This window comes from Cucurbita pepo, chromosome 17 (assembly GCF_057944985.1).
Source record: "Cucurbita pepo subsp. pepo isolate OVF chromosome 17, ASM5794498v1, whole genome shotgun sequence".
NCBI lineage: Eukaryota > Viridiplantae > Streptophyta > Magnoliopsida > Cucurbitales > Cucurbitaceae > Cucurbita > Cucurbita pepo.
Genome location: NC_141814.1, coordinates 2162809 through 2177050, shown reverse-complemented (window position 1 = coordinate 2177050; position 14242 = coordinate 2162809). Strand labels below are relative to the sequence as shown.

Genomic DNA, 14242 nt, shown 5'->3' with positions numbered 1-14242 from the left:
ATTCTGTAGAATACTACTACCCCTGCTACTTCTAGTTAGGTATCTTTGTTCCTAAAATATTTCAATCATTTTCTTAAAATAAATATACAATAGGTTCGTACAATTATTAGGCTTGATACTATTGAGCTAGTGATGACATTTTAACAGTCTTATGAGTGAGTTGAGAGGACTATTGTCTTCAGATTAGGCCGGAGCTCAAGAATTGGCAATTGGCCGTCAAAGATGGGCTATTGGAAATTGGTGTTGATCCCTATAATGGGTTGGCTTTGGATCATTCAATGGGTACCAAGATTGGTGGTTCGGCATTCAACCGTTCTGATCATAGACACAGTGTTGTTGATCTCCTCAGCTATGCGAAAGCTTTGAACACGGATCGAAGCAATGGGTAATTGGGGTTGTTTTTCGCGATCAAAGAGGGTCATGCAATAGGGCATGCTTGACACATTCCACAAAATTTAGGTGTATGTTGTATATTTAACCAATTATGTTTTGTTCGGATAATTCCGTCAAATATATTAACAAAACGGGAACCTTGCATGTCCCATTTGGGTATCGGTCACACTCACGTTGCCTAATCGAAACAATACGAGCAGCCTCATTTTGATAATTTTGTTAATTTTTAAAACACAAAACACATTTACTACGAGAATATCTCACCAATCCCTCCTATGTCTCAGCCTTAATTTCATCCCACCAAATTCAAAAAAAAAAAAAGGAACAAGTTCATCTTATTCCCATTTCAACTCATGCATTATCATCTTGAATTCGGTTCACCAACATCAAAGCTGTGGACCTAGAACAGACGGCGTAATCCGAAATTGGGAGCAAAAGAACGACACCCACATCAGATTTGGCAGAAAAAAGAGAGGCAAAATATAAAACGTTTCATACAGGAAAAGGAAAATTTCAATAAATGTGGCAGCTCAGTCCATTTTGTAGTGACATTTATCTTCGTTTTGGAAAAATGTTGAGAACCCACATAAACCCTTGAGCGTAGGTGAATTTGCAGTGGAATTTTGCGGATTCCCAATCTCCAAAAACCCACAAAACCCCTTGAAATTAAAGAGCATGTGCGTTTTATCTTCAATTTCTAAGTTCGTAAGGAGAAGTACAGAGGGAGAGAGGATTTTAGAATGAAAATCAAAGGGAGTGGAAGGAAGAAAAGTGCGAGCGGTTCAACGGCGGCCATGGATGGTGGTGAAGTCGTCCATGGAGGCGACTCGGATTATGCTAATATGAACAGCAACAACAGCAACAACAACAACGCCATTATTAGCGTTGAGCCTTCGACTTCACATTTATCGAAGACCCATCAAGAACAAAACCTAGGAGAGCTTGATGACGGCGGCGATGGGGAGGAAGAAGATGAACACGACGGCGATGAGGCTGATTTTGCTGCTCAGAGAACCAATCTCGATGATGGGTTCTATGAAATTGAAGCAATTCGTCGAAAACGAGTTCGTAAGGTGTTCTTATTTTCGATTCTCCTTGTGTTTAGGTCTTCTGATTTCTTTGAATTGTATGAATGCTGGGTTTATGAATGTTTGTTCATTTACTGATTTCGGGGGTTTCTTTACTGTGGGGATGATTGATTCAAAACACAGGGACAGCTTCAGTACTTGATCAAATGGTAAGCCATAGCTGCACCTCTTTGTTGTTTGGTTGTCTTGGTTTCTTAGAGCTTGACTATGGGTACTCAAATTACTGACCAAATTGAGCTTTCCTAAAGGCGAGGCTGGCCGGAGACGGCTAATACTTGGGAGCCCTTGGAGAATCTCCATACATGCTCCGATTTCATCGACGCGTTCGAACGGAGGTATTCTCGTCTACTTCGATCAGTATCTTTTGTTGGTAGCTAGAGTAAGCATTCATTGACATGTTGTGCTGATTGTTGTGATGGTTTCTTGTGAAGTTTAAGGTATAATGTTGTTGAAATTCGGTTTTGTTTTCGAAGTTTAATGACAGGAAAGCAACGGAAGCGAAAGAGAAAACATGGGGTTGTTCATACTCAGACTAAGAAAAGGCAGCAGGGAGCTAACTTTTCTACTTACAATGTCACAGATGTTGAAATCAGTGTTCTTGATCAACGTCTGCCGTCTGCTCCGATCAACATGGCTAGCCTTACTCATCATTACGCTCATTCGCAAGCGATAGTTTGTAATCACGAAGGAGATAAGAATGGAGATGTAATAGCCCTTGAAAGAGGCAAGAAAATCGATATTGATAACGTGGGGAAGAATGCTACTCAACGAAAGAAAGATGAACATGAGTATGATCCGAAACTTAGTGAGCTTAAGGCAACAGTATTAACGAACGTAGCCATTGGCGATAAGCTTGCAGTCAATTTTCAAGAAGCTAGGACGATGGATAACAATGGCCCGGCAGCTAGTCTTTCTAAAAGTGGCACTGTGGAAGCAACCACTGACAATCGGTGCATTGGGGCTAAGAGAAGGAAGTCGGGTTCGGTTAAAAGGTTTAGACAAGATTCAACTTTATCTGAACTACCTGTGGCTCAAAATGCAGAATTGACATTGGCTGTAGTAGAATCCGGTGCTCAAGTAGAACCGATTGGGGTCGAGAATTCTGGATATCATGGGGAGGGTTTCATTCGCAATAACAAGACCGATGACGCCAGAAACGAGCTGCGTATCATCAAGATTATCAAACCGTTAGGCTATTCTGCATCTGTGTCGAACAACATTCAGGACGTGTTGGTAACGTTTGTGGCCATGAGGTATGTCAGCTTTGTCTTTCCTCTTGGTTTATGGTTAATCTAAGTCTGTGACAATATCATACCATTGTGGAGATTCGTAGTTCCGAACATGGTATCGGAGTCTTGTTCTTAACGTAGTCATGTCAATAGAATCCTCAAATGTCGAACAAAGAAGTTGTGAGTTTCAAAGGTGTAGTCAAAAAGTGACTCAAAGTGTCGAACAAAGGGTATACTTTTTTCGAGGGCTCCTAAGAATGGAGTCGAACCTTAATAAAGGGAAGGTTGTTCGAGGGCTCTAAAGGCCTCAAAGGAGGCTCTATGGTGTATTTTGTTCGAGGGGAGGATTGTTGAGAATTGTTGTGAGGCAGAGAGTCCCACAAGTGAATCTCGTGTCGGTCTTTCATATTCCCAAATGACATTTTTTGTAACGATTTCTTTGTTTTAGGTCTGATGGAACCGAAGTGATGGTCGATAACAAGTTCCTCAAGGCTAATAATCCGCTACTGGTAACTCATTGGATTCTTCACTTTATTATGCTTTTGAACTTCCTTAAACAATGCTCAATTGTTTTTCCTTCTATTCTAACTGTTGTGTTAACTAATACCAGTTGATCAACTTCTACGAGCAACATCTCCGCTATACGACTAGATCATGAATAGCAAAACGAATGAACGGTACGACTTTTGGGAACCCGTCTTTGTTATTTCTTTATATTTTCGTGCATTTCTACTGCCTCTTGGTGCGCATGATCCAAGTATAAGGAGATAGTTAAACAAGGTCTATACGTTTTTCTTATCAATAACAGTATCCTCCACCGTGGTCACGTCTCCTTCTTGCTGTGAAGAAACGAGATAAGAAGTTCGAGGCTTAGAATCTTATGTAGGTAGCTACGTCGTTCCTAAGGTTTTGTATATAGTACCGTTGTGTCGATCTCGTTGCAGTCAATGCACTTGTTTAATCTTTGATTTCTCAAGAGTCAAGAGCAATGGATAGGATTGGTTGTAACTTAAAAAAGAGTCCTTAGGGAGTCGATGCAATCATTGTGGATTGCATATATATGGTCTTAGTTTTTTCCCTTTTTTTGTGTGTTTTTTTGAGAATGATACTATAGTATGTTTCCTCTAGGTGTTTTTTGTTCTTTTCTATGCTTTTGGAGACGACATCGTGTCGAAATTTACATGGGAAGAGAGCGAATTTCTGTTTCCGAGCAATGTGGCTCGCAATTTATGCACTAAAAATGAAAAAAGAGTGAGAGTTACTCCTCTATGGCTGTTTTTGAAGAACGAGTCGTCGTTCTTCACCTACGACGCAGCCATGTCTCCATGGAGAACGTTTGCTTCAAGGTCAAATGACATTTTCGAACTCAAATATTGTGTCGTACACAACCTTGTTTCTTCCTGCCCTCGACCCAACCTCAACTTTATGCTACAATCATGCATGGATGAAACAACATGTCGATGCCATACTTTATGCTACAATCATGCATGGATGAAACAACATGTCGATGCCATTTCCATTGAAATCTTTTGGATTACTTCGTGACATTTGGGAGATGAAAATTTACCTGTTTTCTAGAGGATCAAAATCTTATTGATGAATGGAATCACGAGAAATCTTGTAAAGTAATGAAAGATTCTCGTAAAGTAATGAAAAGATGAACAATATGCATCGTTATTATAGCTTTAATGCAATTTTTACTATGGGTTTCACTTATTTTTTTAGATTTTTAACCAAAATTTTAAAACAAAAACGTTTTTTTCTCTCAAAATTAAGAACAAACTTATTAAACTATGAACAGAAGAATGCAGACCATGATGAAAAAAGTGGGAATGGATTAAAAAATTTCGGAAGAACTCAAGTGTGAAGTAATCATAATACAAATAACCAGTTGAAGAGATGCAACAGCTCAAAAGATGCAATGAGAATTCAAAAGCTAAAGCTAATTCTTAGGAATGTTCTTTCCTACTATCTTTGCAGGAGCTATTCGAAGAAGGTTTCCTGGCTTACCAGGGACAGCTCCTTTGATCATCACAACATTGAGCTCATCATCTACCTTTACAATCTTCAGTTTTCTGATCTTTCTCTTGGTTCCTCCCATCCTTCCAGGCATCTTTTTCCCCTTGTACACGCGACCGGGTGTAGTTCCTGCACCGATTGATCCAAGTGCCCTATGGCTCTTCGAACCGTGAGTCATTGGACCCCTTTTGAAGTTGTGCCTCTTGATTCCACCTATAGAAGAATTAGATCGAAAACAGTTAAGAGAGTAGTGTTGAAAGGAACGAAGAACACATAAAATGATTTAAATTTACTTTCTTCTTTACCTTCATTATCCACTTGTTGAGTCGAGTTTTGTAAATCAAATTAAAATCAAAGTTTACACAAAGGGGTATTGAGAACGTGTTAAAGGATCAAAATCTAGCATAAAGTTTTCTCTCATTTCTAATCGTCATTTAACAGGGTATTACACATTTTGAATTCAAATCCTTGTAATAAGTCGAGTACTAATACTTAAGCTGATCTACGAAGGGAAAGTATATTAAGTAGTTGAACATGTATATTTAGATGCACAATATCATGGAGTCTACTATGACAAAAGATGGCCAACTTAAAAGCATATAAAAACTTGCTAGACAGCCCACACCTCCTCACCCACATGAGAAATTTGCAAAATCTAACCGGATTGGGATTGAGCATGGAATATAAAACGTTTGAGATTTAGATGACATTTCTTGATAACAATACTGTAACAACCAAAACACACCGCTAGGAGATATTGTCTTTTATAGATTTTTCCTTTCGGACTTTTCCTCAAAGTATTTAGGAAGAGATTTCCACACTCTTGCAAAGAATGCTTCGTTCTTCTCTCCAACCTATGTGAAATCTCATAGTTTAGTTTGAGATTTAGAAATAAGCTTATGAATCGTATGTGTAATTGGGCATTCAGCAGTAAAAAATCAATGAAAATTCATGTTTAAATCTTCCAGAGCATGCCTAAATTCAACAACAACATTATCCAGGTGCAGAACAAAAGCCAGAAGTCTTAGTGGGAAATGAAAATCCAAGTTTAAACTGCTTCAGACTTTGGAATTGTATATGTAATTGGGCATTCAACAGTACAATATCAATGAAAATTCATGGTTAATTCTTCCTGAGCATGCCTAAATTCAACTCCAACATTATCCAGGCACAGAACAAAATCCAGAAGCTTAGAGGAAAATGAAAATCCAAGGAAATTCAATGAAACATAGAATTTAAAACAGAATGAGCAAGAAGCACAAAACCTTGAAATCCCTTTCCAATTGTGATGCCGGAGACATCAACCAGATCGCCCTCCTTGAAAAGTTCATTGAAAACCAACCGTTGATTGGGCTCAAATCCATCAACATTCACAAGACGAAACTCCTGCAAATGGCGCATAGGAATCGCTCCAGCTTTCTCGAGATGCCCTAATTCCGGTTTCGTCAATTTCCGATCTCTAACCCTACGGTACCCAACCTGAACGGCACTGTAGCCATCGGTCGCCTCCGTCTTAACCTGCGTGACGATATTACCTTCCTTGAAACCAACCACCGTGACAGGGACGACCTTGCCGTCCGGCTCGAAGAAGCTCATCATACCGAGCTTGGTGGCCATTACTCCAATGCCGGCCTCCATACTCATACAAACCGGTACGCCATTGTTAGTGCGTCTAGTGGTTCTTTGTGCCGGAAATTGGAGACTCAGGTTGCTGTTGTGGTGGGATTTGAGAGGAAGGGCGAGGAAGGAAGTTCTTAGCCTCAGAGACGAAGATGAAGAAGAAGCATTGTTAGTGAAAATTGGATGTCGGATTGAGGTTGAAGCTGAAGAAAATGGTATGGCCGACATTTCTTCTTCTCTGGTTTCAGAGATTCATGTGGTGATGAAGAAGAAGAAGAAAGACGAAGAACGAACTGGGGATAGCGAGGATTGCCCGTTTTCTTATCCGTTTATTTCTCTTATTTTCCCTTCATTATTAAACAAATAAATATAATAAAAAGGATAAATGGTCAAAAAAAAAAAAAAATACTAGAATTTGCTAATTGGTCAAAAATTCAAGAATACTTTTATAAATTTAGCCTTTTAAAATTTAATTTTGCATATTTACGTTAGTCCAATCACATATAAAGATAAAAATAATATTTTAACCTAAGTTAGTTCTACAAAATAACCTCCAAAACACGAACTAACTAAACCCGAGCGAATGAATAAGTAAATATCATCACCTGTAACGACCCAGATCCACTCCTAGCAAATATTGTCCTCTTTGGGCTTTCCCTTTCGGGCTCCCCTCAAGGCTTTAAAATGCATATGCTAGGGAAAGGTTTCCACGCGGCGGTTATGAAGGGTGTTTTGTTCTCCTTCCCAACCAATGTGGGACATCACATCACTATCATACACAACTCACAAATGCAAAAGCCTACAAATAGATTATCAAAGTGATACAAGATACAACACAGAGATAGGATTGCTCCACTGTTCAAAATTTTACGGAATATCGAAACGCTTTGACGTTTCTCCTATGGGACGGGGTCGGTACACCGTACCGTATAATGCAACTCTACAAGTGATGAGTGAGTAAGAGAGAGAGAGAGAGGGGGGGGGGGGCATACATTAGCTTAATCATTTGACTTGGACTAAGGCAGATCATTTGATTTGGAGGCATCAGGCTTAATTTCTGTTGGTGCAGTAGAAGCCTTGCGCAGAACATTTCCCAGCTGAATCCCCACACTAGACCCGGCTTCCTTGCTTCCGTGGCTGGAGCCATCAGTAGCTGCTGCTTTCAGTCCCTTCCTTTTCTTCACCTTCTGAGCCCACCCAACTAGACCTACTTGTACATGGTCTTCAAAGATTGCTTTCTTGAAAGAACTTCCCATCTACATTTCATTGTATTCGGAAATAATGCCAGGTCCATCAGACACTAAAAAACTAAGAACTCATTTGGAAACGTTTTTGTTTCTTGTTTCTAGTTTTTTAGAACAAGAAATCTATGGTAACTGTTCTCGTTTCTTTATTAACACGAGAAAATAAGAAACAAGAAACAAAAAATGAAACCGCTACTAAATGATATCGACATTTTGTGAGATCTCACATTGGTTGGAGAGGAGAACGAAACATTTTTTATGAGGGTATAGAAACATCTCTCTACCAGACGCGTTTTAAAAACGTTGAGGGGAATCCCAAAAGGAAAAGCCCAAAGAGAACAATATCTGCTAGTGGTGGACTTAGGATGTTACACATTTCTTCCCATTTTGTCGAGTAATAAGAAGATTTACTATTGAATTTGACTATGATAAGCTCTTGTAATAACCCGTTATTGGACTCACCTGCGTGACGATAGCGTAGAGCGGCAGGGTGCTGTAACTGCAAAGAACCTGAACAAACACCCTGATCCAAACAAATGAAATGGAAATTAGTGACGAAGATGAGGTAATTGTCTTGCAGGAAAACCAAAATATGGAGCTTGTGTTTTACCCAATAATAAGCCTAGGAATGATATAGGCGACTTTTCCCATGATGCACGAGTCGAAGCCATATTGAACCTAGAACATAACCAAGCATGACTTTGGGTCTCAATTAAACAAAAATATCATCATAATCATCAGCAGATACAAGTCAGTTTGCTGCTTACTTACCCATATCCAGAAGAAAAATCCAATCTCGAAAGCGTTTTGGAAAAGTATAAAATGGATCAAGAAGAGAACGATACGGGGTCGCTGAAACCAAAAGTGATCGTCAGATGGTTGGACTACCAGATCACCTTCGATTGCTATATGCTTCTCTGCAACCTCATGAGCCAGCTGGGCTATCACATGTTCCAGCTTGGCTCCCACAGCAAGCAGAAGCTGGAAAAAGAGGAATAATGAGTATCCAAATGAAATGTAGAAGAAATAAATGAAGTATGACAGAACTTCATGCCATTTCAAGAAACAAAAACAAAATCTAAGGTTATAAACAGCATTTTGGGAGCTCATTGGTTGAATTTATCCGTGAGTGCTTGAGTCAGTTACTATATTAGGTCGTCAAGGTAACTCATAAGATACTTAAACGTAGCATTGCCATCTACAAACCTCCACGATCGTGTAAAAAATTGTGAAGTTCAGTCAAGTATATAAGCCTACCCAGCTATATTGGTAACAAGATGCAAACTCAAACTCATTTTTCAATCAACAGATTTGTGAAGGATGATAAATCTACTTACAATAAGAGGAATGAATGCTATCCAGAAATATGTATGCCAGCCTGCATGTGTAAGTAGAAAATAATGATTATCAAATGAACATTATTCTTACGGATAATACAATGGAAACTCATCCTAATCTATAAAGAGCAAGTATAGAACTTCCATATAGAAACTATTCAAAATGGTTTTTATCCGAATCGAGAAGCTTAAAGTTTTACATATGAGATACTGACAGGGGTGACTCTAGTGGTATGATCTTAGAATGTTTAGAAATATACTCCAAATTTTTGAGTTTGAGGGTGGTAAGGGTTAGGAAATTTAAGGAAATTCCATATATAAATGGATCAGAGAAGCGTTGTCGTACCGTTAATATTAAGGAGCAAGAAGACAACCACGAAGATCCAAAGATACCAACTGCAACAAAGATTGTAGAAATGAGAGGAGCTGTGGAAAAGAAATATGATAGCTCGAAAGTTATAATGATTGGCTCAACTACAAAATTGAGCAATCCTGCTGCCAAGTATGAAAGGGTACTTCCAGATATTCACTTGCCTGATACCGACAACATGCTTGAAATCATCCTCAAGGGCACGTATCATGTACTTGTGAAAATTAAACTTGGGGTTTCCCCTGCAGTGTGTCTACAGCAGTGAAACTTTTATTAAAGCAGTATGAGAATGAACGTCAAATATCAATCGACATAGAATTGTAGATGGCTTTACCATAATGAAACCAAGTCGTAACGTCACATAATCTGCTTTTGTTACAGAAGCATAAAATTGCTTGAGGAAGGAACGCTGAAGGAAAACCCAAGAAAGAGTGTTAAAACAAGCAATAACTCTTAACAGCATCACATGTTTTGATTCGAAAATGCATGTTCAAACTAAATGTGGAGCCTACAAGAAGAGCTGAATCTTTACCAATGATATATTTTTGGTAAGAAAATGATTGGACTTACCAACCAACCAAGAAGAGCTGAATCTTTACCAATGCCCTGGAAGTGGTCTTTGATAAAAGCATGCTGATGGACATGGGTGACTTTTGGTTCTAGAACTGCAAAAGAATTGGGATTAGAACAAGAATTAGGTGACCAACCGAGAGCTTTTTTAGTGCACAAATCAACTTAAGAGTCTATTCACACAGTTCTTTCAATCTCGAACCGTATTTTATTTATTGGTGATATGTCCAGAAAAATTTATGTCAAATGGTTACCGTCTTCGGCATCGTAATTCTCTTTCGCAATAGAATCCTCCCAAGCTTTCCACTGACGAATCTATATCATCACACAAAGAATTAAAACTGAGATCAAACAGTCAAGTTATCCTGTAATGATAGCCATCAGAAAACAACCCCACTAGTTGTTTACCTTCAATCCTCCAAAAACCACAGTAAGAACACAAAATGTCACGTGGACAATAGCCAGGATGAAGATAAAAATATGTAGATGATGCAATGCTTCAAGTGATAGCAATGGCACCTTATCCTGGAGAGGAGAAAGGTCAAATTAAAAACAATTTATAAAGACAAAGATATCTGCAGGGCAGAGCAATGAGACCGAAATAGTGTAAGACAACAGCAGGATATATGGGTGAATTGTGGATACCGTTGAGGATTGGTTGGGAGAGGAGTCCCACATCGGTTAAGTAAGAGGTTGATCATGGGTTCATAAGGAATAAATCTCCATTGGTACGAGGTCTTTTGGTGAAACCAAAAGTAAAACCGTGAGAGCTTATGCTCAAAGTGAACACTATCATACAATTATGGAGAGTCGTGATTTCTAACAGATACAACCTCAATTTCCACGACAAAAGGCCATTAACATATTTGAAGAGAACGCTTCAGAACCAGTCCAATAATGTTTTCTTCTTCTGTTTCGTGTTCTTTGCATTCTTTTTTAACAAGAACTCAAATAAGTGATAAATACTTAGAATACCATTGTTTCCAAAAGTTGAATATGAAAAAATGGGGGAAAAAAGGGTAAAGAAGTGTTAACTGGATCAATTTGAACCCAGATTTCTACAGTCTACATATGAAAACTGATACTCTTAACTGAAACAAAAAATGGGATAGAATGAAAACCAAAATTTGTAATATTGTGCTCAGTAAACCTGTTCTGTACTTGGAATAAAAATATTTATATTTTAATATAGATACATCATGAATAGTACTTTCTCAAAAAAAAAAAAAAAAAAAAAAAAAAAAAAAAAAGAAAAGAAAAGATTCTCATTCTTTATTGACAAGTAAACAAAGACCAAAGTTTACTTTCTTCAACTTGGCAGGTAAATCTTATTCTAGCAAGTCTAACCAGTGTGGAGGTGGGCTGCAGTGATATCATAATTATTTTCACCTAACCCTTAAATGATAGCCATATAAAAAATATAAATAAATATAAAAAAATAAAAAAGGAAGAACAGAATCAAGCAACCCCAGTTCAAAATTCAACTTCATTTAATTCGATATACCAACCAAGCATAAATGAGCATCAATGAAGAACATAATTGAGAAAATGAGGTCAATCTTCACCTTATGAGCACAGTAGCCATTCTGTGAAGCCGATCCCTCAGATAGAAGGCGCCTAGCCGTGCCAGAAATGCTTGAAACAAAGAATGTTTGAAAATGCTCCGTCGTCGATGAACCATGTTCATCTTCTTCAGCTTTAGGTTTATCTTTCAGATCACACGGAAGTAAATGCTCAGTCAAACTCTCAGGAACACACCATTTCGAGATAGTGCCTTGAAATACAGTGAGCAGAAGCGAAATAAACCCCAAGAGCATCAATTCTGCAGCATCCAGATACAAAAACAAGGACGAAACAAATATCAACAATCGAAACAGCAACAAAGAGTGAAAATCGGAAAGCGAAAAGGCAAACACACACACACACACACACACACACACACACACGAGAATGAACAAGAAAAAGACGAAACCAAAAACATAATAAAAGGAATCATGGATTATGGATTCGGATTCGGAATCAAATCAAATCAAACCTTCTTTAACTTTCTGTAGAGCTTCATTCAGCGGCTTCTGATTCTTCTTCTTGAGGTAGGTACCAAGGAAGTGAAGGAGACGCTCTAAGGCGAGGGAAATGGCGACGATGACGCTGCAGACGGCGGCAACAACCCATGTCGGAGTGAATTCCAGCGACGTTCCTTCACCTCCGCCGCTCATTTCGGCTCTGATTCTTCTCTGAATTCACTTCCCACAGCGTCTTTCAAAAGAAAAAAGCTCCGGAGAAAAACAAAAAAAAACAAAAAAACGTGTTTCTCTCTGTTTGAAAGCTGTGTTGTTAGTTACAATATTTTTCAGCTTAATTTATAGATATATTTATATGTATTAATGCAGGCCGAGTTCATTTCATTTTTTATTTTATTTTATTTTATTATTTAAATTTTTCATTTTATTCCTTTAGTTTATTAATTATATTGTCGTGGTACTCAACAAAAAAGTAATTACGCAATAAATTATTGGCACAAAATATCCTTCATTTTCTATTTTAAAATATATTTTAGTTACTAAATTAAATTTTTGTTAAAAAATCGTAATTTTTTAAAACAATATGCGAACTTCTCGATTTTTTAACAAAATGTAGCAACATCGGTAACTTCATCTATAACAGCGTGATACTTAGTTATTAAGTAATATAGCCGAAGTTAATTATAGATGTCTATTCAACCTGCCAGCAGAATGGGAGAAGAAGCTGGGAGAGATTTTTCCCCGAGTTAAATAGAGCTTGGGCGGGAATTACATTTTCCGACCCCGCTTACCATGCCCAACCTTACATTACTTATTAAATATATATATATATATACGGGGTATGATTGTATTTATTAAATTTTTTTAAAAAAATTTAATAGAAATTGTGAGAAAGAAATTTCTTAGGAACTCGTTCCTCAAGAAAATTAGTGAAGAATATCGAGAAGGTGAAGATTGAAATACGGGGACAATGAAGTTTTTCCGTCCTTGACACATCTGGTGTGTATCTCAAAATATAATTTTTAAATCTATTAAAAAATATTTGACTTAAAAAAAATTATTAAATCAAGAAAAAAATCTTATCAAGTTAATATATAATTAGCTAAATAAATTCTCAATTGGATTTTTTATCATAAATTATTTATTAAATATTTGGTAGAAAAAATCAACATCAAAACAAAAATATATATCATTAAATATATTTAGACACAGTAAAATATGTAGATATTACTTGACATATAAAATAAACTAATTTATTAACATATAAAAAAAATCGAAAATCTAAATTAGTTTTTGGTATGTCAAGACCACGTATTTTAATATATCAATAAAATAATAATTTAAAGACACCTCCATTTCTTATAATATTTAGAGTATATATTATTTATGGAATATATGTTAAATATTATATGTTAATATTTTTTTGTTTATGATTTGATTTAGAGTATATTTTATTTTATTTTTAATATTTAATTTATTTATATTTACGGTTGCTAGCTTGTATTCTATTTAAGTTTATGAATATCAACGAGAATATTATAAATATTATTGTGAGAGAAAAAAAAAAGGAATATTTATATAATTTAAGGTTTTAAGGAAACAAGCATATTTGGAATAATGGCCTGAAAACGTGTTTTCCGTTGCAGCTGGGCTAGTTACCGAAAACGACAACAAAGCCGTGTTTGGAAAATGGTGGTCGTGGTCCATTCCCTCTCCCACGTTGTCCTCACGCGCGAACCAATCCGCGTTGATTACGATGATACAAACTCCTACGAAATAAAATAATATTATTAATAAATAAAAATTCCCATTTGACTAACAAAAAAATACAACAGACAAAGACTAATTAAAAATGGTTCTCTTCAATATTAAGAGTTGAATTTTTTATTTACATTTAAAAAAAAAAAGTCTTATTTTTATGAAAATAAGTACAATTTTTTTAATTAAAATAATTATTAAATTAGGAAAAAAAAAACTTTTGAGGTTTAGGGTATATTGGTTTTTTTTTTTTTTCCTTAAATTCCAAAAAAAACATAAAATAAAAAGTACTTATGATTTAAAATTTAATAAGTAAATAGATTAGATCGAGTTTAAATCAAATCTAAACTAAGCTCGGATTAAGATAATTGATGTACATGAATTGATGCTTTTAAAGTCTCGTGAAATAAGTGTCCAACATTGGTCAACGTCGAAACTTTCAAATCAGTGTGGAATTTGGATAAATGTTAGCTCTATTATCTTTCCTTTTGTCACCGTCACTCATTTTCTTTCTGGTTTTTTTTTTTCCTTCTATATAATACAAGATTTTGTCAAATATAGCGACTCACATGTTGTTTGAACTTTAATAAGTT

At 36.6% G+C, this 14242-nt stretch overlaps 3 protein-coding genes across 3 annotated transcripts; 1 reads left to right on the top strand and 2 right to left on the bottom strand.

Moving 5' to 3' along the window:
* Positions 1 to 791: 791 nt before the first annotated feature.
* Positions 792 to 3851, top strand: LOC111778960 (chromo domain-containing protein LHP1). The gene is made up of 7 exons (XM_023658974.2): positions 792 to 1466; positions 1605 to 1630; positions 1730 to 1816; positions 1955 to 2734; positions 3159 to 3219; positions 3321 to 3387; positions 3519 to 3851. Exons 1-6 carry the CDS (start codon positions 1134 to 1136, stop codon positions 3366 to 3368), a joined length of 1335 nt encoding a protein of 444 aa, XP_023514742.2. The 5' UTR covers positions 792 to 1133; the 3' UTR covers positions 3369 to 3387; positions 3519 to 3851.
* A 674-nt stretch (positions 3852 to 4525) lies between these two features.
* On the bottom strand, positions 4526 to 6692 carry LOC111779256 (large ribosomal subunit protein uL3c). Its single transcript, XM_023659371.2, has 2 exons — positions 5995 to 6692; positions 4526 to 4942 (listed from the first exon to the last, which is right to left on the bottom strand). Exons 1-2 carry the CDS (start codon positions 6575 to 6577, stop codon positions 4653 to 4655), a joined length of 873 nt encoding a protein of 290 aa, XP_023515139.1. The 5' UTR covers positions 6578 to 6692; the 3' UTR covers positions 4526 to 4652.
* Positions 6693 to 7139: 447 nt separating this feature from the next.
* LOC111778060 (MLO-like protein 1) lies at positions 7140 to 12216 on the bottom strand. Its single transcript, XM_023657687.2, has 13 exons — positions 11906 to 12216; positions 11436 to 11692; positions 10279 to 10395; positions 10125 to 10185; positions 9871 to 9965; positions 9635 to 9709; positions 9465 to 9553; positions 9277 to 9326; positions 8931 to 8971; positions 8365 to 8574; positions 8204 to 8271; positions 8056 to 8116; positions 7140 to 7605 (listed from the first exon to the last, which is right to left on the bottom strand). Exons 1-13 carry the CDS (start codon positions 12084 to 12086, stop codon positions 7366 to 7368), a joined length of 1545 nt encoding a protein of 514 aa, XP_023513455.1. The 5' UTR covers positions 12087 to 12216; the 3' UTR covers positions 7140 to 7365.
* Between the last annotated feature and the right edge of the window lie 2026 nt (positions 12217 to 14242).